This window comes from Pan paniscus, chromosome 3, assembly GCF_029289425.2.
Source record: "Pan paniscus chromosome 3, NHGRI_mPanPan1-v2.0_pri, whole genome shotgun sequence".
Taxonomy (NCBI): Eukaryota; Metazoa; Chordata; class Mammalia; order Primates; family Hominidae; genus Pan; species Pan paniscus.
Genome location: NC_073252.2, coordinates 56,996,709 through 57,020,329, shown reverse-complemented (window position 1 = coordinate 57,020,329; position 23,621 = coordinate 56,996,709). Strand labels below are relative to the sequence as shown.

Here is a 23,621-nt window from a genome sequence, read left to right as displayed (position 1 = left end):
GCGTTGGCTTCAACTGAAAGTCACCAGCTGCATTAGTCCATAGTATGAGTCAGCCTGTCCTTGGACGCTTTGAAGCCAGGCATTGACTTCTCCTCTCTAGCTATCAAAATCCTAGATGGCACGTTCTTCCACTAGAAGGCTGTTTTATCTACACTGAAAATCTTTTGTTCAGTGTAGTCACTTTCATCTGTCATCTTAGCTAGATACTCTGGAGAACTTGCTGCAGTTTCTACATTAGCACTTGCTGCTGCACTTGCACTATTATGTTATGGAGACTTCTTTCCTTAAACCTCATGTACCTACCTCAGCTGGCTTCCAAGTTTTCTTCTGCAGCTTTCTCACCTCTCTCAGCCTTCACAGAATTGAAGAGAGTTGGGCCTTGCTCTAGATTAAGCTTTAGTTTAAGGGAATGTTGTGGCTGGTTTAAACTTCTATCCAGAGCATTAAAACTTTCTCCATGTCAGCAATCCAGCTGTTTTGCTTTCCTGTCATTTGTGCATTCACTGGAGTAGCACTTTTAATGTCCTTCAAGAACCTTTCCTTTGCATTCACAATGTGGCTGTTTGGCACAAGAGGTCTAGCTTTCAGTTCATCTTGGGTTTTGACATGCCTTCCGATTTAAAATGAGATATGTCAGTCTTCCTTTCACTTAAACACTTAAGAGTCCACTGTAAGGTTATTAATTGGCCTAATTTAAATATTGTTATGTCTCAGTGAATAGGGAGGCCCAAGGAGAGGGAAAGGGACGGGGGAATGGCCAGTACTGGGGCAGTGAGAACACACACAACGTTTATGGATTAAGTTCACTAGTCTTATAGGGGTATGTTTCATGACACCACAAAACAATGATCATAGTAATATCAAAGATCACTGATCGAGCTAGACATGGTAGCCCACACCTGTATTCCCAGCACTTTAGGATGCTGAGGTGGCAGGACCACTTGAGGCCACAACTTGGAGACCAGTCCGGGTAATATAGGGAGACCCCATCGCTACAAAAAATATACATACATATATAGTTTATTTTAAAAAATTAAAAAATAAACACTAAGATCTCTGATCACAGATCACCATAACAGATATAATAATGAAAAAGTGTGAAATATTGCAAGAGTTGCCAAAACGTGACACAGAGACACAAAGTGAGCACATGATACTGGAAAAAATGGGGCTGATGGACTTGCTTGAAGCAGGGTTGGCACAATCCCTTAATGTGTAAAAAGCACAATATCTGTGAAACACACGAAAGCAAAGTGCAATATAAGGTATGCCCGTATATAAAATATACATACATAGATACTATACATATAAATGTGCATATATGTATATATTAATGTCTTCAAATAGAAACACACAAAAAACAAAGCTATATATTAATTCATTAACATGGAACTCACAGCCAACAGCATTATAACTCACTCCTATAATATGTAAATAATGAGGATTGACTGCATTTTAAGTAAAATAACACATTATCACATAGATATAGAGTATAAGTTCCAATAATTCATCTGTAAGTCTTTCTCTCTGTTGGGGAGGGGATTAGAAATAAAGATGAGGAAGAAGATATTTCATTTTAAGATTGTATTTTGTTGCGAGTTTAATTTTAAATGGGAACTTGTTTTTGTTTGGACCACAAAATAGAACATTTAACATCTGTACTCAAAAACAATATTTATAAGCACAACTGAAGCTTCTATAATAAACTTTACAAGAGGAGAATTTCTTACTTTTAGCAGCCCACGAAATAAGTTTTAAATAGCATAGAAGAAGCTGCAAATTCTCTCTATAGGTACAGATTTTATATTTTTAGTATGTCCACCCTCAGAGGCATCCATCATTCACTGAAAATCCAGGAAACTTGAGGTTTGTGGCAATAAAAGTGACTCTATCTTGGATGCTAATCTGCCATGTTGACTTCTAATTACCCCAGTCCTAAAGACGCCTCCTGAGTCCTATTTTATTTACTGTCCTTAGTGTAAGAACATGCCGGCCATTAGATCCAAACAACCTTGATGTTATCACAGAAATTATAGGCTATGACCACATAGCAGTCTTGCCTCTTCTGGAGGTTTGCCTTTAATTGTCTCTATACAGCATGTACACCCTTTCCTTATGGTATAAAAGCCCTGGGTCTGGGGAGTATTGATGCAGAGGCCTACCTGTCTTGCTGCTGCCCAAGACCATGCTTCCATCTCTAAGTTCCCCAATAAATCATCCTTTACTGCAAACTGGTTTTGTCTGCCTTGTTCTTTGGTTCCTTGGGTCCTTCTGCATTTGGGGGCTGCTTTGTGCATGTGGCCCTTTCACAGAAGCTTATAATTAGAAAAAAATTCTTCAAATTATTAATTGTGCAACAGTTGGAACATGCAGATATACAAAAACACAAATGCTATCAAATGAATATAGTAAGGTATATTTCATATTCCATTTTTATGTTGTCCTGCAGAGCTACAATTTTCCCAAAAGACAAAAATCAAAGCTAAATTAAATACAATACTGCCTTCCCAATTCCCAGTTAAGGCAAAACAAATGTATTAAGAATTGCCTCATCAGAGGTACAAAGAGAGAGAAGCATGCCTGTGAAATCTCAAAATGGAAAAGATAGAAATTGGTCATTTTCCAAAGTGGCCTCTTTCTAATGAAATTCTAGCAGAGATCTTCAAGGATAGAAATTTGGGCCAGGTGTTGGGGCCAGAACAGGAGTTCAAAACCAGCCTGGACAATGTAGCAAGACTCCATCTCTACAAAAAATTTTAGAAATTAGCTGGGAATGGTGGCATGCACCTGTAGTCTCAGGTACTCAGGAGGCTGAGACAGGAGGATTGCTTTAGCCCAGGAATTCAAAGTTGCAGTGAGCTAAAACTGCACCATAGCACTCCAGCCTGGGTGACCAAGTGAAAATCTGTGTTCCAAAACAAACAAACAACAAAAAAAAAAAGGATAGAAATTTCTCTTTTGTTGCCTTAGAATAATTCAATAGGAATGGTTGCGGTTGCTTTCTTGAAGCACTGATTTTTATTTCAGGTCTTTCCATTGATGCGTTTGTTCTAAAACACAAAAAAAGTCCTTATTTTATAAAACAAAACCAGCAGTATAGGACTAGGCAATTGAAAGTAAGGCTACCTTGCAACACTTACCTAAACACCGGTCAATAAAGAAGGTAGTCAGTGGTAGAACACAAGGAAACATGGTCCCTCTGTTACTCACTCTTTGGGTAAAGTTTTGTCTCCCTCATGTTCAAGTTACAGCCCTCCAAAAAGTTAGTGTTGTGAGAAGTAGGCAAGGCCTCTTAGGAAAGTGCTTCCTTAGTTTTAATATAGTTGATTAACAAAACTTGAAAATTTTGTAGCTGTTCCTTGCCTGCTATTTGTTTTTCCTTTTCTTGTGCTATCAGCCAGACCTTGTGGTTTTTTTTTTTTTTTTTTTTTTTTTTTTTTTTTTTTTTTAAGACAGGGTCTCACTCCTGTTGTCCAGGCTGGAATGCAATGGAGTTGGAGTTACCTTGGTTCACTGCAATCTCTGCCTCCCAGGTTCAATTGATTCTCCTACATCAGCTTCCTGAGTAGCTGGAATTACAGGCATGTGCCACCACACCTGGCTTATTTTTGTATTTTTAGTAGAGATGGTGTTTCACCATTTTGGCCAGGCTGGTCTCGAACTCCTGACCTCAAGTGATCCACCCACCTCAGCCTCCCAGTGCTGGGATTACAGGCAGTGAGCCACTGCACCCTGCCAACCTTGTGGTTCCTATGGATGTACATCAACCAGGATCAAAATGCTTTTATATGTAGTGTTTTTTTTTTTGTTTTTTGTTTTCTCTGAGACATTGTCTCACTCTTTTGCCCAGGCTGGAGTGCAGTGGCATGATTTTGGCTCAATGCAACCTCTGCCACCCGGGTTCAAGCAATTCTCCTACCTCAGCCTCCCAAGTAGCTGGGATTATAGGCACGTGCCACCACGCCTGGCTAATTTTTGTATTTTTAGTAGAGACGAGGTTTCACCATGTTGGCCAGGATGGTCTCCATCTCTTGACCTCGTGATCCACCCGCCTCGGCCTCCCAAAGTGCTGGGATTACAGGTGTAAGCCACCGCACCCGGCCTTATATATAGTTCTTAATTGGGATTGTGGAGGGACTTAGTTGAAACAGATATGAAGGCTAGGCTTTCTGAGCATGGGGATAGAGAACTGTGGAGAAAGAGGATCCTCTTTTGGTGGAACTAATCCTTTTCCTTAGGGGCAATCTCTAAAGCCAGATTAAAAAATTAGTTTATCAAAATTTTGGCTTTGGGTTGATCCTAATTTCCACAATCTTAAAAGAAAATTTTGAAAAAGATGTAAAATATCTCCAACAGATTTCTTCAATATCTTTCTCTTGGTGGTAATAAGCAGCGCAAACTAATATACCTAATAAACATAATTATTTACTAAAAGTTTTTTAAAAATGCATTATTAACAACAGCAATATAATTACTACATAAAGTTCAAAATTTCTAAGAATTCCTTTTGCTTTTGGATTGTATTCCACTGACGGTTTTCACTCAAGGCAATTTGTTCACGAGTCACCCAATAGCTCCCTCTCTGTGGCTGTTAGTCCTTACCTGATGAACAGTTTAGTTCGGTTTCAGTTTGCTTTATTCGTTGGCATCCTAGCAGCTGTCAGTTCGAAGCTCTTAGAACATTACGGCTTTCAGGTGTGGAGAGAGGAGGGTCTACTCTATTTTGAGATGATAAAAAGCACTCAAATAGGCCCAGTGCAGGGGCTAACGCCTGTAATCCCAGCACTTTGGGGGGGCCAACGTGGGCAGATCACTTGAGGTCAGGGGTTTGAGACCAGCCTGGCCAAATGGCGGAACCCTGTCTCTACTAAAAATACAAAAATTAGCTGGGCATGGTGGTGCATGCCTGTGGTCTCAGCTACTCAGGAGGCTGAGGCAGGAGAATCGCTTGAACCTGGGAGGCAGAGGGTGCAGTGAGCCAAGATTGCGCCACTCAAAAACAAACCAACAAACAAAAAACCAAATGGCTGTCTTCAAAATTATGTACAATTTTATTTTGAAACTATGTGATCCATCTAGAATGTTGAATACATAATTATAAACAGGATTCACATGCATGCTCTCTTGCTGATTAATTTTTCACCTAAGATTTAATTTCTATTAAGATTAAAATATACTGTCATATACTCAGTAATTGTTCTTAAAATTTGCTAAATCCTTTAGCAAAGCTTTTCAAAGAGCAAGCTTTTTAAATTTATCTTGCTTTTTCTAAGCTATGAACTTTTAAATTTTATAAGGTTCTCAGATCAACTTAATCTTGTTTCATTATACTAAGTGTTTTCTGTTGCTTTTAACAGAATATCTGAAACTGGATAATTTATAAAGGAAATGAATTTATTTCTTATAGTTATGGAGGCTGAGAAGCCCAAGATCAAGGGGGTACAACTAGTGAGAGCCTTCTTGCTAGTGGGGACTCTGAAGAGCCCTGAGGCAGTGCCTGGTACCACATGGTGAGGGGGATGTGCATGCTTAAGTGCTAGCTCAGGTCTCTCTTCCTCTCCTTGTAAAGACACCAGCTCTGCTCCCATTATAACCCATTAATCCATAAGCCAATTGATCCATTTATGAGAAGAGAGCCCTCATGATCCAATCACCATGTAATGGCCCCGTGCCTCTCAATACTGCCACACTGGAGATCAAGTTCCAACATGAGTTTTGAAGAAGACATTCAAACTGTACCATCAAGGTTTACCCATCTAAGGGATTCTCCCACTTAGCATTAGCTGCATCACACTAGTAGTTTTTAATTATTATTATTTTTTTTAGAGAGTCTCATTCTGTCACCCAGGCTGGAGTGCAGTGGCGTGCTCTCGGCTCACTGCAACCTCCACCTCCTGGGTTCAACGATTCGCTTTTTACTTTCTTAAGAGTTATCAAGGAGATATCGAATCTTCATATTCCCTATCACTAGCAGAAGAATACACATAAATTCAGGGTCTTCAGGGCTTTGCTTAAACTGTACATAGATCAAATTCTTACTTATATAGTTGTATTTTTATTTTTATATAAATTTATATTCTTATATTAGTTGTATACACAGTACAGAACCACAGCGTTCCAGAAACTTTTGGGTAAATAAAATTATCTGACTTTAATGCTCTGGCTTTAGGAAATTCCAACTTCCCAAAACCAAATGATTTCATAAAATACAATCACAGTGTATGAAAAAAAGAAAACAGATAACTAGAAAATATCCATTATTACAAGTTTAAGCAACACTAATAAGGTTCAAATGGAAAATCTATAAATTCATATAATTTCCAATTATCTGGGTTCTGCTTGAACCAGCTCGTAAGGCACAGTGTTTATAATGATAATGCATTGTTTTACACCATATTTACATGAAGCTTTATTTAGCTTTAATACAGAAATCTAAATTCTTGCATGGTTTCAGATGTTATGCCTGAAATTCCAAAGTCTGCATTCTGTAGTAGCTGCAGTTAACACCCCAGAGGAAAAAATAAACTACATTCTTTAATTTTTTTTCTAGGGTCTGCATTCCTACTGCTTCTGGGACTTAAATCTGACATATAGGCAATTTTAAAGGTGACTCCTAAAAAAAAAAACAAAAGGTGATTCCTGGGATTCTTAAAAGAATAAAATATGAAGGTATAAGTGTGATTTAAGAATAGGTGCAAAATATAAGCAGATTATGCGTCCAATAAAAAAAAAATAGGAGCAAAACACAGAAGGTACCAAGGTTTTTTTGGGCACTCATTTTTTCACACAAACTACAATTTTCCCAATGTCATCTAGGAGGACCTCTGTACCTCCTCTGAGACGTGAACTGTGAGAAAACATTTTAAATGGTCCATTTTCAAGGCATGATAAATCTAAGCACTGGCAGCCAGCCTTGGTATGTAACAAACCGCACTGCTCATGCACCTAGAAGGTCACAATAAACGAACGGAATGTAGAGGAGGAGTCAGCCCATAAAAGGGAAGAAAGTTTCATTATTGGGAAATCAAAACTTAAGGGGGGAAGGGAATGGGGTATATAACCTTACAAGGGGGATAATGAAACTTACGCGATGTCTGGGAAGACTGTAATCCCATAGTACTTAACCAATCAGAAACTGGGGGAAGGACTTGTGTGCTAGGAGATAAATTACCTGCTGTAACTGCCCCAGGTGTGCCTGCCCACCAGACACCCAATCTTGCAAGACTGCCATTAAAAGTCTTGCTTCCACTGTTCTTCAGGTCTCCAAGTCTGTTCTTTCGGTTTGGACGGGTAAATGGGTGGTTCTTAGATGAAGATATGGTCTTTAGCTCTTAAGTGCTGTTAAAGGTACCTGAAAAGTCTTCTCCCCAAGTTTGGCTTTTCCCTCGAGGTTCTTAATGAGGCTTTGCAGCTTCTCCTGGGTTATCTGTGAGGGTGGCAATTAAGAATTTTGGTTTTCCTTTGTAAGCCTCATCTTCCCACTTAGGACATCTGACTAGGATGGGATTTGTTCAGTTTTCTCTTCTAACGGTCCCAGGGAAAAGTAATTTGGGATCATTTCAGATACGCCAATTCTATCTATTAATATACTTTTGAACTCAGGTATCCTAATGGTATAAATACTATAAATTGATCCAGGAGTGAGTCTCCCTTCCTGACTCTTGAAATGAGAAGCATTCATTAAGACAGTGAATCTGGCCTAGAGACAAAAATGAGACCCACAGGAAAAACAGATCTCCTGTAAGGACGAGAAGGGTGGGTAACACCCCTGTGGGGAAGGGTAACACAAACATTACAGTCCTCATCTAAGGAGACAAAAACCTTCCTGAACTCTGCAGGGCCCAGCGCAGAGCCTCAGCAACTGAGGGGATATAGGCAAGCCAGACAGCAAGACATCAAGGGGTCTTAAGAGCATGCATATTCCCTGTTCTGTAGCCCTGACTTCATTCAGGTTCTGGAACTGCTCCAGGCTATGACAAACTGTTAGAAATAAGACCACAGACTTGCAATTTTCTGAAATACAATACAGATTTTTTGCTCTTTACTAAAAAAAATCTGCCTGAAGAAAAAAATCAAGAGTATTTACCATCCTGAAGTCAGGTAAGTTCAGGTAACTGATTCACTTCAGTTCATAATACACCAGTTTTCTTTATACATGGGTTTATCCCAAGATCCCAGCAACCCCCACTTGTGAGAAATTATTTTGGGATCTTGGAGGAAGGGCCTTGTATTCTCAAACTTCCTGTATATATTTGAAAAGAAATTTCAAGTTTGAAAGTTTGACAATGGGAGAGCAACAGGAAACTAAGCACAATATACATTTGTAAAGATACAAATATACATTTTGAAATCAAGGGGACTCACAGTAAACAAGGTAAATTATGCACATGAAAGAAGATTCATTTATTTGAAAAGGAAGTATCTGGAGATAGGAAAAACCAAAGATGTTTTTTCCTACTTTCTTTTTTGTACAGACAAGGTCTCACTATGTTGCCCAGGCTGATCTGGAACTCCTGGCCACAAGGATCTGCCCTATCCTGAAACTTTCTAGGGGCCCCCAGCCACCAGTCATCACACGAGCATACAAAAGACACTTAACTCTGCAGATTCCGCTGGATGTCAGGGATTGGGGATAAAGACCAAATACATATTTCACAATATCATAGCACGTTATTTTTTGCGTCTCAGCAAAAGTGACAAACACAATGGGAAAAGGAGACTGATTTCCCTCATGCCATTATGAGAAAAATATCTGAGTGTACTCACTCAGTAACACACACGGCAAAGGCCATTATGAGAAAAATATCTGAGTGTACACAGTAACACACACGGCAAAGGCAAAGTTATTCCAGAGGTAATATGTAACTGGCAAAATTTTCCTCAAATTCTTTCCTCTTTTTACTATGACCTAAGCTGCACACACATTTCTGCCTCTGCATCCTTGATTGTACACGCTGCAAATATAGTCAATTTGCATTATTTGTGGTACTTATGTTCCATAAAGTCCACAAACACTGAAGTAGTGAATACCAAACCACTGCTCCTAGAAAACATACAGGGTTAGGTTTCTGCAAGCTTTGTTTTTGTCAACAGATCAATGCAACATATTGTTGATTCAGTAACACTGAACTCTCTGCCAACAGCATTATAACTTGTGCATGAATGAAGCTTATCTAATATACTTATTTCCTCCTTAAGGCACATCACAGCCTTCCTGAGCTTAGGAACATCAGAAAGCACTCCGGCAGGGCATTTGGAGGCCATTTTAAACAGTAAAATCACCAACGAAAAGAACAGAAATTAGGAAGAGATGGGACTAAGTAGACTCAAAAAGGATACATGTTTATGGTATGAGAGCTGAAACTAGAAGGCAGAGTACCATTTGTTTCACTTCTGTTGGGAGGTGACTCACATTTTTGCCTAAAAATGGCTCAAAAGCACTTGTGCAAATACTGGTTCTGGGGTTATGGATAGATTTGAGCAAGGAGGCAAATTTACAAATATAAAATCCACAAATAATGAGGATATTTCAATTCCTTCAATGTGGTTGGAAAGCACAATTGCCCCAATAGGACAGTCAGAAACCAGGACTAGGAACTTGTATGAAAAAAGAACCTAGTCTTAATTGCCACCATCTATGTCTAAAATAAATTCTCAGGGAAGCAGAATTCTTACCTCTGTATGCTGTACATTTTTTCTATTAAAAAATGTCATAACTTCATTAAGCAGGTGAACTAAAATTTAAGAGACATCAATCAAAGAAATGACTAATGAATTTCACTTTAGTTTTTATTTTATTGTAAAACATTGAGATGGAATGATAGGGTTTCCCAGAATCAGGTCCATATTTTAACTAAATGAAAATTATGATTTATAGCCTTCTCAAATACCTGCCATACTTGATATCTCAACCAGAGCTAATTTTACCTCTTTACAAATTAAATAAGCAAGTAACTGGATCCACAATTTATAATACCTGTCAATTTTTTCTGTATTAAACCTCTATCATAGTTTAAGCCTATTAGGGTACTTAATCCTTACAAATAAACAGGTTTAAAATCACCTCAATAGGCAACTGCCCTTCTGGTTTTCTTCTTTGACTAAACAATCTGAATGCTTAAGATTTTCCACTTTGGGTGCTAGCAGTACACAGTGTTACACTCTGTATTCCAGACTTCTTAAATTATAGAAAAAGGAATGTACACTTTTTGTATTCTTTCTGAGCAGGGCCGGGAGGCAACATCATCTACCATGTTAGGGACTTGTATGCATGGACTACTTTACTGCATATATTTCAAGTTGCCCCCGCTTTTCTTTTTCAACCACGCATTAACTCAAGATCAATGTACGTTCCATTAGAATAAGATTTATTAACTAGGAATTGCCAGAAAATCTTCCTGGTAACAAGGAAGTCCCCATATTGTGAGTCTTAAGATTTTTCTGAAGAGAAAACCATACATATATAGCCTTTTTTCAGATGCTCAAAGAGGTCTAAAATCCTCTCCACCTCCAAAATAATAAGAAACATCTCAGCTGGGCACAGTGGCTCACGCCTGTAATCCCAGCACTTTGGGAGGCCAAGGTGGGCAGATCACTTGAGGCCAGGAGTTCAAGACCAGCCTAGCCAACATGGTGAAATCCCATCTCTACTAAAAATACAAAACTTAGCTGGGCATGGTGGTGCACCCCTGTAGTCCCAGCTACCCAGTAGGCTGAGGTAGGAGAATTGCTTGAACACGGGAGGCAGAGGTTGCAGTGAGCCGAGATCGTGCCACTGCACTCCAGCCTAGGTGACAGAGAGAGACTCTGTCTCATTAAAAAAATTAAAAAAAAAAAAAAAAATGCTGGGTGAGGTGGCTCATGCCTGTAATCCCAGCACTATGGGAGGCCAAGGCGGGTGGATTAGTTGAGGTCAGCAGTTCCAGACCAGCCTGCCCAACATGGTGAAACCCCATCTCTACTAAAAATACAAAAATTAGCTGGGCGTGGTGGTGTGCACCTGCAATCCCAGATACTTGGAGGCTGAGGCAGGAAAATCGCTGGAATCCGGGAGATGGAGGTTGCAGTGAGCTGAGATTGCGCCACTGCACTCCAGCCTGGGTGACACAGTGAGACTCCATCTCAAAAAAAAAAAAAACATGAATCATCTCACTGATCCTCTTATTTTACAAAACAGTAATATGCAGTATTGTTTAGTTTAATTTGCCATCATTCAGTAGCTAACCCTATTCTCCAAAGTTCTGGTAGCTCTAACAAATTGTAACTTTATAAACAGAGACAGGCACTTTGGTTCTATTCTAATACTTTCACAAACATACTGCATTTATAACATTTAAAAGATTTTAATTACTGTCAAATATATCTGGATTACATCTTTTTTTTTTTCTTTGATAGCGTTTCACTCTTGTTGTCCAGGCTGGAGTGCAATGGGGTGATCTCAGCTCACTGAAACCTCTGTATTCCAGGTTCAAGCGATTCTCCTGCCTCAGCCTCCCAAGTAGCTGGGATTACAGGCACCTGCCACTAAGCCCAGCTAATTTTTTTGTTATTTTAGTACAGACAGGGTTTCACCATGTTGGCCAGGCTGGTCTCAAACTCCAGACCTCAGGTGATCCACCCACCTCGACCTCCCAAAGTGCTGGGATTACAGGCATGAGCCACTGTGCCTGGTCTGGATTACATCTTAACCTACAATATTTCATGAAGTTAATGATTTTAAATAAAAGGAAATCAAGTAACATCTGAATTTCTAAGTCTAAATACATTAAAATGATAGTGACTCCTGCAACTGTTTCAAAATTATTGGAAAATATGTCATTTTCTTGAAATGAACTTGGTATTAAAGGCAGCAAATATGTCTTTATAAGGAGTTTCTGAATCTGACTTGGTCGATGGTATTCGGCAAAGTTGGCGAAATCCAGGAGAACGCAGCAGCAAATTCTGTGAAAGGCCCACGAAGCTGGAGCATAACCAGTAGAGAACAATTGACTATAAAGAGAAGACATAAATGTTAGCATCTGTAATTCTACAAGGACATCACAGTCCAGACAATAAAAAAGAAAATGACAATCTTTGTAAATACAAGTATGCCAAGACTAAGCAAGACTTGCAGCAGCTACTAGATTCCTGGGATAGATTTAATAGACAGGGAAAAAAGGTTACAGACAGACCAAAAAGCAAAAATAAAGGAAAAAGAGAAGTATTTAGGGTAGAAAGTAAAAAGAGAGAAGCTCCTAGGCAGAGGCTCAAGAGAGATCTTATCTCCCTTCTTCGACAATGGAACATAACTTTTTCCCCACCAAAAGTCCTGTCCAGCTGCTTACATACTGAAGGTAGAATGCTGGAAGTGTGGCATTTATGATGGCAAACTTAGCCTCCCTACACCTAATTTTCCCCATATAGTCATCTATCTTCCAAATGTTTCCCAACAGCCAGTTTCTCAGTGTAGTAAGGAATGCATTTTCTTTGCCTTCTTCTGAGACAAACAGCCTCAGCATTATCTCCAAATTTCTTTTGTATTACCATCTTGAGCAGTGGTCCCCAACATTTTTGACACTAGGGGCCAATTTTTCCATGGACAGGAGGAAGATTTTGGGATGAAACTGTTCCATTCCTCGTATCATGAGGAATGAGATCCTCATAAGGAGTGTACACCCTAGATCCCTCACCTGTGCAGTTCACAATAGGGTTCGTGCTATGAGAATCTAATGCTGCTAATCTGACAGGAGGTGGAGCTCAGGTGGTAAGGCTCACTTGCCCACCACTCACCTGCTGCTGTCAGCCGGCTCCTAATCGGCTATGGACCGGTACTGGTCTGTGGCCCCCGGTGACCATTTATTTAGGTCAATATGAAGTTCTACAACCTCTTGAAATATTCCTATACTTACACCTGTTCCAAACTTTTCTTTAGCATCAGAAGGTAATCAGGCCCCAGAAACAAAATCATGCAGTTGTTAAGTCTAGGTCCTGGAGGCAAACTGCCTGAATTTGAATCCTACTTGCCATCTATTTGACTTTGAGTAAGTTATTTTCCTTCTGTTCCAGTTTCCTCATCTATAAAGTGGGGACAGTAACTGCATCTACCTCAGAGGATTGCTGTGAGGAATAAATGAGATAATTCATGTAGAGTGGTATGCAAGTATGTGGTCCACATTCAGCACTTACATTTGTTATTTGTTCCAAAGTCAGTCTTTAGGGGCAGAAAGCAGCACATCCTCAAAGGTAGATTAGCACAGTAGTTAAGAGGAGGAGCCAAACTGCTTAGATGTGTGTTAAGACTCTATCACTTATAGCTAAGTGACCTTGGATGAGTTACTTAACTTCTCTGTGCCTCAGTTTCCTCATCACCAAAGTGAAGATTATAATAGTACCTTTATCGTTGCGCTGCTGGGACAATTACATGGGGTAAAATATGTAAACCATTTAAAACAGTGCTTAGCACAAAGTCAGTGTTAAATAAATATTGGCTATCATCATCATCTGATTTATCCACCAAAAGAAAAAGAACCTGCGGCCAACTACAGCAGACTATAAGTTGCCAGCTAAGTATCAATCTCCTCTCTTCCTTAGTAACAAAATCCTAATTTTTATTTGAGTAGGCTGTCATCTAAAAAAAAAAAAGACTATATTTCCTTGCCTCTTCTGCAGTGAGGGGTGGCCATAAAACTAAGATGTTAACACAACTGTTTGGTGGAACATCTGGCAAGTCTCCTTAAAAGGGGCTGACTGCACTTGAGGCACCCTTTTCTATTCCTGCATGATAACAAGCTCTAACAGCCATGACCGTAGTGTAGCCTTGAAATCACAGGCTGTGGATAACAAAGCAGAAAGAGAGCAGCAGTCTGGGTCTCTCATCTTCATGGACTTGTCTCATCATCCCTAAGCTGCTTAATCAGATTTCCTATAATTGACAGGATAAATTTTGGGTATTTAAGGCATTGTGTTTTAGATCTCTTGTTACTCATTTTGAACTCAATCCCTCATTAAAACTTAACTGCTCGTATTTTATTTTATCTGAGGCGTTCTTCAGTATATAGCTGGTATGATTGCTCTGTGGAAATGTAGTGAATCTGTGCTGTTCTACTTTTACAGGGTATTTTACAACACTACTACTTTATGTAAAAAGTTCTCTAACAGGCACTCATTTCATTAATTCTCACAGGCATTATGATATCTATTTTAGAGATGAACAAACTTATTCTGCATAGGATTAATGACAGTATTATGTTCAGTAATAGCCTAAAAAATAGATTTTGATAGCAAAAACATACTGTTTTAGATTCCTATAAAAAATATTGTGGGCCAGGCGTGGTGGCTCACACCTGTAATCCCAGCACTTTGGGAGGCCGAGGCAGGTGGATCACCTGGGTCAGGAGTTCAAGACCAGCCTGGCCAACATGACGAAACCCCACCTCTACTAAAAATACAAAAATTAGCCAAGTGTGGTGGCGTGTGCCTGTAATCCCAGGTACTAGGGAGGCTGAGGGAGGAGAACCACTTGAACCCGGGAGGAGGAGGTTGCAGTGAGCTGAGATTGCGCCACTGCACTCCAGCCTGGGTGACAGAGCAAGACTCCATCTCAAAAAAAAAAAAAAATACTGTGAGGTAGTTTTATATATGCTACACCCTAACTATTAATAACAACTGAATTCCACTTTATGTGTTGGCTCTGAGTAAACATGGAGATATACCTAACACAGCTTTTGCCTCCTTAGAAACTTCTAAAGTATTTGTGGGAAACATGCAAAAGACTGAACTAACTGCAAACATAACCATTTCTTTTTCTATTTCTATAAAGATTAATTAGGTATATACAGGGACAAGTTTACCTATTTCATAGAATTGTTATGAGATTAAATAATACCATACACAAACCCAAATGGTCTTAGCATTTTGTTTTGTTTCTTTTTAAGTGCTAAATTCTTTGCTCCAGTCTACATAGGCAGAACTAATTCAATATACCAAGTAGTCAAATGGAAGAAATACCATATTCATGGTATTATGCAAAACACATTGCAAAATTTAAAAAAAGGCAAGAAATAGAGACAGATTAGTTACCACAGAAACACTGATTTGGTAAGGGATCAAGTAGTCAGAGGAAGTTCAGCAGAAGAAGCAGGATCCCAGCCAGGTGCGGTGGCTCACGCCTGTAATCCCAGCACTTTCGGAGGCCGAGGCGGGAGGATCACGAGGTCAGGAGATCGAGACCATCCTGGTTAATATGGTGAAACCCCGTCTCTACCAAAAATACAAAAAATTAGCCAGGCGTGGTGGCAGGCACCTGTAGTCCCAGCTACTCAAGAGGCTGAGGCCGGAGAATGGCGTGAACCCAGGAGGCGGAGCTTGCAGTGAGCCGAGATCGCGCCACTGCACTCCAGCCTGGGTGACAGAGCGAGACTCTGTCTCAAAAAAAAAAAAAAAAAAAAAGAAGAGGCAGGATCCCAGCCAGTCTAAGCTAAAGTCAGAGAGGATTTAGCACATGCTACAAACAATATTGGTGCTTACTCACTGAGGGTACCGTTGCAGCAATTGGTATCATCAACACCGACATTGCACGGACAAAGTATGTAATATACGTCTGAAAACGAGACATTCCAATTTTTTGTAGAGCACAAATCTGAAGGGGTAGAACATATACATGCATAATGATTATTAAAACGCATATTAAATCAGACAAGCTTTAAAATATAAACTGATTTTTCACTGGCCTCCATCTACACTTTAATAAAAGTTATATATATACACACAAAACACTGATTAATTTATATGGCTGATCATCTTTTTATTTTTTGAGACCTGTCTTGCTATCAAACTGAGACCAGTTTAAGGGCTGGTCTCAAACTCCTGGGCTCAAGTGATCCTCCCGCCTCCTCCTCCCAAGTAGCTGGGATAATAGGCATGCACCAACCACTGCACTCAGCTTGATCATCCATCTTTTAAAAATCTTAATAACTGGCCTAGGTGGAAGGATCACTCTAGTCCAGAAGTTTGAGGCTACAGTGAGCTATAATCATGCCACTGCACTCCAGCCTGGGCAATACAGCAAGATCCTGTCTCTTAAAAACAACAACAACAACAACAACAAAAAAACACTAATTATGTCAAATTCTTAAACGGAGGTTTTTTCACACTTTGTACCAAAAAACAAGGGCAATGATTTATATGGTAGCTATTGTCACAGGATTCTTCAAGCTCCACTTAACAATGATTTATACGGTAGCTACTGTCACAGGATTCTTCAAGCTCCACTTAAGAATTCTGCGTAAGGCTGGGGGCCTGTAATCCCAGAACTGGGAGGCCCAGGCAGGCCGATTGTTTGAGCTCAGGAGTTTGAGACCAGCCTAGGCAATTAGGCAACATAGCGAAACCATCTCTACAGAAAATACAAAAATTAGCTGGGCGTGGTGGCATGTCTGCAGTCCCAGCTATTCAGGAGGGAGGCTGAGGTGGGAGGATCGCTTAAGCCTGGAAGGCACAGGTTGCAGTGAGCTGAGATCACGCCACTGCACTCCAGCCTGGGTGACAGAGTAAGACCGTCTCCAAAAAAAAGAAAATGAGGAAAAAAAAAAAAAGACTTCTCCATAATTATGACTCTAGAGCCAAACTACGTAGTTTTACATTTTTATGCCTCACTTTCTCTGCATTAAAAAAGGATAATATTTAGCTCACAGGGTTATTCCAAGAAGTAAATGAGTTGATTTATGTAAATTGCTTATAACAATGCCTATGGCCAGGCACAGTGGCTCACACCTGTAATCCCAGCACTTTGGGAGGCTGAGGCGGGCGGATCATTTGAGGTCAGGAGTTCCAGACCAGCCTGGCCAACATGGTAAAACCCAGTCTCTACTAAAAATACAAAAAATTAGCTGGGTGTGTTGGCGGGCGCCTGTAATCCCAGCTACTCGAGAGGCTGAGACAAGAGAATCACCTGAACCTGGGAGGTGGAGGTTGCAGTGGGTGGAGATCACACCACTGCACTCCAGCCGAGGAAACAGAGTGAGACTCTGTCTCAAGAAAAAACAAACAAACAAACAAAAAACACAATGCCTTGCACATAGTGTATGTTGAGTAAGAATAAGCTTTTAATAAGCTTTTATTTTTCTTTTAGAGGTGAGGTCTTTCTCTCTGTCGCCCAGGCTAGAGTACAGTGGTGGGATCACAACTCACTGCAGCCTCCATCTCTTGGGCTCAAACAATCCTCCTGACTCAGCTTCCAAGTAGCTGGAACTAGAGGCACACGCCACCATGCCCCGCTATGAAAACACCTTTATTAGTCTTTAGATGACATAGAGGAAAAGACTAGGGGATTGACATTGATTCACTGTAACCTTGTGCTTATCACTTCCTTCTTTCTACCAAATATTCACTGAACACCAACCACAGGGGACTGTGCTAGTGCTCTTAGGGAAACATATTTGGACTAAAGGTAGAGTCTTTCCTCAAGAAACTTTCACTTAAGACCTTATATTCTATCATCTCCATTTTCCTCATCTGAAAGAATAAGGCGTATATTAGATTTCACAAACAGGGATCAGAGGTCATGAGGTCTGGGAGATCTCTACTGAGGTAAATCATTTTTAAGATTTCTTCCAGTCCAGTCTGTTCTACTCAGAGTCTGAGAACAATTTATGAAATTATATGCACGCTTTCCCTAAACTGCTGAGTAAAGCAGCCTGTGATAAGGGTTAAGACATGACTGAGAGGGCTGGGCACAGTGGCTCATGCCTGTAATCCCAGCACTTTGGAAGGCCAAGGCGGGTGGATCACCTGACGTCAGGAGTTGGAGACCAGCCTGGCAAACATGGTGAAACTCTGTCTCTACTAAAAATACAAAAATTAGCCGGGTGTGGTGGTGTGCGCCTATAATCCCAGCTACTCAGGAGGCAGAGGTTGCAGTGAGCCAAGACTGCGCCATTACACTCCGGCCTGGGCAACAAGAGCGAAACTCCATCTCAAAAAAAAAAGAAAAAAAAAGACATGACTGAGAGGTCACATTTTCTATGTGTATGTTTTTCCCATTTCATCTTATAAAGACACTCAATGACTTTTCTAAGGTCATAAAGCAAGAAAATAGCAGTCAGGGCCTGACTTGTGTTCTCCGCCTACAAATTCACATATTAAACACACACACGGAACATCACTCTATTTTAAGAATACAACCAGATTGACTGGGCATCTTTATTACTGTTTTTGCCAAAAGCAAGTCACAAAATTCTGTGTATCAGAATCATATAATTTTGAAGCTGAAAGAGACTTGGAAGTATACTAGTGCTTTTACTTTAATTTCGAGAGTTCTGAGGCCCAGAGAGGTTAAGGGACAGGCCTAAGCCAATGCCTGACGTGGAACCAGGAACCAAGGGATCTCACTTCTAACTCAGAGCTATCTTCACCACCTCAAACAAAAACAGATTTGAAGTCAAAACAGCAGCAACAAAAATCCCCATAAATGGCAAACAAATTTCATTTAAAACTACTGACCTCCACTATTAACAAATTGATGACGCCAACAGAGATAGGCAGAATCCAAGTGGAGTCTGGTGCAGTGAGGTCAGGAAACCACAGAATTCCACCAGTAGCTAACTGTTCCTGAACAGAAAAACCTGCTAAAATAGTTTTATAAATAAAACAATAGAAGTCCTAAAAATAGAGAAAAATATATAAGACATAAATAAGTAGTCTGACAATTCCAATAAGGTGTCCCTCACAGGAAAGATCTGCACTGGATTTATTCCAGTTTTTCACTCACAATATATATATATTTTCTCAATACAAAATGTTCACAACACAACCAATCTGTTTACACTTAAGACTTTAAATTCTATACCCTTATAAGGAAGATAGTAAACATATCCTAATTATGAAAAGTATGCTTTGTTTTTTTTTTTTTTTTAGTACAAAGACAATGTTAGAGAACTTCTTTGGGAGAAGACATACAATAATTACCTTCTGAATGTGCTGCCCCCGTGCTTAAATTCCGGAGAGCAAAAGACATGAAGATCCACATTGGAAGCTGAATCCAAACCAACACAGTGGCTTTGAAAGGGTGGCAGTTATCTCGCACATATAGCTCTGAAATTAGCCTCCTCATATTCTTTAGATAAGTGAGCCTAGATTGAGGTTAGGGGGAAAAAAGGGGAAAGAGAAAATGTCATCTAAGAATTGTGCTTTATTTCCATAGCACAAATAGTGCCTGCTGTAGTTATTAGCTAAAGGATTTGTATAAGGGTTTCAGCTGTCACAGGCATGTTAAGGAGTTGCCTAAACAACAGGCAAATAAAGCCTTTTATCAAAACTTCTACAGTATGGTACACAAGTTACATAACAATCTGAAATTGTCAGACTACAGGCTTTGTCTCTGGTGGTCTTTGGCTGATAAGGCTTTAAAAGTAAATTTCACTACTGACATGGTATAACTACAATTAATATTGGAAATATGGAAGCTAAAAGCAAACTTTAATCAAATCTCTCCACTCCCGCCAAACTTAACCACTTCATCCCTGAATATACCTTTTGGAGCTATGTGGTTTTATACTGTGTATGCTCTTGGCCTGTCAAAATAGTCTCCATTTTTCAATCAACTATCTCACAAAGATATTTTTAATCTGTTTCTCTGTTAACCATATTAGTTACTACTGTTTTTTCCTGAAATTTTACTTTTTAGAATACAGTCTTCCTTCAGGTCCAAGAGAATAGGAGTTAAAAAACAAAAACTAAAGTATTCTTAGATTAGGGGACAGTGTTCTATTTTATTCATCTTTAAATCTCCTGTATCATATATTTTGTACAGAGGAGGCATTCAATAGTTTTTCTGAATTTAGTCAAATTATAGTGTATAATAAGACAGTACACAAAGACATTCTAGGTCCTCCATAATTTCACATTTGCCTATTCTTCCAATTTTATCTCGTTACTCCTCTAGACACCTGCATATTCTGGTCTGAATGACTTTAGTTCATCCAACAAATCAGACTTCCGCATAGGCATGCCTTTGGAAGTACTGTATTATATCATCTGTGTGGAAAGCCCACTTTCCTGGCTGTCTATCTGACACACTGTCTTTCACCCTTCAAGACTTAATACTATTGAAAATGCAGGAAGCTGGCCAACACTGTGGCTTGCACTTGTAATTCCAGCTACTTGGGAGGCCAAAGTGGGAGGATTGCTTGAGGCCAGGAGTTTGAGATCAGCTTGAGCAACACAGGGAGATTCTGTCTTGTTCAAAAAAAAAGAAAAGAAAAGAAAAGAAAATGCCAGAAGCCCTCAGATGTTTCCTCCTAGAAAGAAACATCTGTAAGGCTGTATCTGCACAACCATCCTGCCAGTACTGCTTAAGCAAGGTGCCACAAGTCTTATCTAGGCTGCGTTGATAACCCAGGCAAGCAGCTATTAATCTGGTTCTTTTGGCCTATGGCTGAAGCTTTCGACTTCTTTGATCAGTAAAATTTCAAACCTATAGGTCAACTTTTAATTTTTACCAAATAAAGACATTAAGCTATCACCACGATTTTTTAAAATGTCAGATCTTTTTAACACTAAATATAGGACACAATCTCGTATTAAAGATAGTTGGGAAATGTACAACTATATAAAAATATATGGTTAATAATATACACATAACACAGATTGATACCACAAAGGCCTTTTTCCATTGCTGTAAAAAGGAGAATAATTTTTCGCAGTCTAATAAGGATTAGAGTTTGGGAAACTGATTGAGGAGTTGATTGAAGCAAGAGGGCTTGTAAGTTCCCAGTGAATGAATGCAGACATCCTTGGGCGCAATCAAGCACCCTTAGATTGGGACTTTCCAAGAACCCAGGCAGACAACTGCACAGAATAACCACAAAGGATAGACAGCATCTTAGCTATCAAAGTGTTTCTACTGTGGCACTTGTTTTCTACCTCCTCTTTCCTGTAGGCTATTACCTGCTGTATCTTTTCCAAAAGGTCAAGATTGTAAATAACCTGTGTCATTTGTTGACCAATATCACAAAAGAATGGCAAAGTACCTTCATCCTGTGAACCCTGCCCTGACTTTCCTTGATGATCTAGCTCCTTGTACATCATCTTTATATAATAGTTAGTTCACTGACATCATTATTTGATTACAGGTCTGTCTTTTTCAATAGGCTGGAATCCCTAAAGAATAGGAACATACTCTTATCTTTATCTATTTATTTCTTTGCTTTCAGTCCAGCATATGAAACTATCATGCCATATTAATAACTTATGAAAATATAAAAGAGTAGGCTCGGCACGGTGGCTCACGCCTGTAATCCCAGCACTTTGGGAGGCTGAGGAGGGTGGATCACCTGAGGTCAGGATTCCAGACCAGCCTGACCAACATGGAGAAACCCCATCTCTACTAAAAATACAAAATTAGCCAGGCATGGTGGTGCATACCTGTTAATCCCAGCTACCTGGGAGGCTGAGGGAGGAGAATCGCTTGAACCTGGGAGGCAGAGGTTGTGATGAGCCGAGATCACACCATTGCACTCCAGACTGGGCACCAAGAGCAAAACTCCGTCTCAAAAAAAAAAAAAAAAAAAAAAAAAAAAATATATATATATATATATATATAAAGTAAAAGAAATACTTTACTGCCAAAACTACAGAATACTCAAACTTATAATTAACATCACAATTAGTGTGTGTGTGTGTGTGTGTGTATGTGTGCGTATGGTCTTACGTGGATATAATTAGCTTACCTGGCATCTCTTTTGGACCACCCCAACTGATTTGCACGAACTGCAACTTCTTGGTTAAGATGCCTGGCAATAGTTTTTATTTCTGGCTGCAAATTTTCCACCTAGCTAAAAAATAGGTTTTGTTATGAGCACATAAAGGATCTTTATTCATAATGACTCATAATCTTTCACATTATTCCCTCGAGTCATTTAAAAATGTAGTTTACTGATCATATCAAGAAATCTTAATTCTAAGCACAAGATGTTAATTTGCTTAAAATGTCCTCAGTCACAACCAAATTCACAATGCATACTTATCCATGTGATCCTGTGCAAGTAACTTAACCTCTAAAATCATGTTCCCTCACATATAAAATATATAACAGCACCTACTTCACAGGGTTACAAATATTAGATAAGAACTGCACCCTGGGCTTTACTGTTCCATCTCTAGATTTCCTAGTAACGTAAGCGGAGAAAACAGCAGTTTGTTAAGAACCTTTAATACACTGTGATAGCCACAAATCAAAAGTAAAAATAACATTTATTCCTGCCCTGTGCTCATTCTTCCTGTAAAATGGCTCACTGCCTTAATGTTGCTGCTGATTCCGTTCCTGTTTTGTTTCCGGTTTTTTTTTCCCCATGCTCACAACCTGAAAACAAGAAAGCCACTATTTTTGAAATATCCCAATTTGAATAATCAAGCACTTTAACCCGTATTATCTGACTTGCTCTGATAACGCTGTGAAGTAGGCAAGGAAGGTACTGCTAGCCTGATTCCTCAGAAAAAAGGATTCAGCATTAAAAGGTCAAGTAACTGCGACCAACCAGACACAGTCTTAGTCGGGTCTGGAGAGGAAACAAGTTCGCAAACTGTTAGTCTAGTAGTTTCTTCCTAATAAGAAAGACCAGCTGGAATACTTTGGGACGAAAGACACTGCAGACATACTGGCTATTAAACTTTTAAGACATAAATTTTGTAGGTTTCGCCAACACAATTTCTTCTGCGACTGATTTCTTTGTCTCCGTTCCCCGAGAGCAAGTATAGTAACCACTTGTGCTTGGAGCACAAATCCAGTAAGACAAAAGAAATGACAGGTACACGTGTCACAAAGTATCTTATTTAACACACCTAATGCTAGTTCAATTTTTTTTAACGCTAAAATGGTCACAATGAAATGGTCACGATGATTAAACTCTAAGCACTGCAGAAGGCAACATCGTGGGATCGAAAACCCTGAGTGAATGTCGGCCTTCCTCCGCCGCAGGGGTTGCAGCGCAGGGTACGCGCACGGCTCGGCGCCCCTCACCTTGGCCAGGATGTAGTGCTGGTAGGCTGCCAAAGGCAGCGTGACAGCACCCCGTAAGGCCACGGTGGAGAGCAGAATGCTGCCCCACCAGGGCAGGCCCGTGGCGGCGTGCACGCCGAGCAGTACTTCCTCCGCAACCCGCACCGGCGAAGACGCGGCCAGGGCCTCGTACCAGCCGTTCGCATGTACTGCCGAGACTGGTGCCACTGCCCACACTGGGAGAGTGGGGCGCTTGGCGCCGCTCGTAGGAACCGGCGCAAGCGGCAGGTCCCTAGCCCAAAGCTGCAGGGCAGGGAGCGGCCGCAGCCACCGACCGCCGAGCCGGCACAGCATTTCTGCACCACGGCGGAGCCCAGATCCCGGGCCTCACAATCCAGCGGACATACACCAGCCAGCCAAGGCTGATACGCGCACGCGCCAGCAACAGCGGGCATAAAGCGCATGCGCGCCTGCCTGCAGCCGCGATTGACCTTCCCAGTCAAGCCGGTGACGTCTTGCGTCGCAGTGGATGTGACGCAAGAGATAGGAAAGTCCCGCCTTTCCCACGCGGCACTGGATAGGCCTACTGCGCACACGCGAAAGTTTCCCGCTGCTGGGGTGTAGTTAGTCCGAGGCCGGACCAAAACTG

The 23,621-nt window shown here is 40.3% G+C and overlaps 1 protein-coding gene across 7 annotated transcripts; it reads right to left on the bottom strand.

The window, feature by feature from the left end:
* Positions 1-1,004: 1,004 nt before the first annotated feature.
* On the bottom strand, positions 1,005-23,621 carry LOC100993710 (cytochrome c oxidase assembly protein COX18, mitochondrial). Of its 7 annotated transcripts, none has more exons than XM_063603790.1 (6): positions 22,994-23,481; positions 21,705-21,805; positions 18,943-19,106; positions 18,478-18,599; positions 15,505-15,616; positions 1,005-11,988 (listed from the first exon to the last, which is right to left on the bottom strand). In XM_063603790.1, the coding sequence occupies exons 1-6, from the start codon at positions 23,324-23,326 to the stop codon at positions 11,861-11,863; spliced, it is 960 nt and encodes a 319-aa protein (XP_063459860.1). In that variant the 5' UTR covers positions 23,327-23,481; the 3' UTR covers positions 1,005-11,860. The 7 variants fall into 7 exon arrangements, with proteins under 7 accessions (XP_063459860.1, XP_008969895.3, XP_003818411.3 ...); XM_008971647.6 differs by having other exon boundaries at positions 15,509-15,616; positions 22,994-23,432; XM_003818363.7 differs by having other exon boundaries at positions 15,509-15,616; positions 18,478-18,602; positions 22,994-23,431.

Excerpts from the sequence above, each read along its gene's own strand:
- LOC100993710 (XM_034958680.3), bottom strand. The coding sequence starts at position 23,326 with ATGCTGTGCCGGCTCGGCGGTCGGTGGCTGCGGCCGCTCCCTGCCCTG. Across the intron at positions 19,107-21,704 it reads TGGTCCAAAAGAGATGCCAG|GCTCACTTATCTAAAGAATA; the intron begins GTAAGCTAATTA and ends ACCTCAATCTAG. Across the intron at positions 11,989-15,504 it reads TGCAACGGTACCCTCAGTGA|TCAATTGTTCTCTACTGGTT; the intron begins GTAAGCACCAAT and ends TTCTCTTTATAG.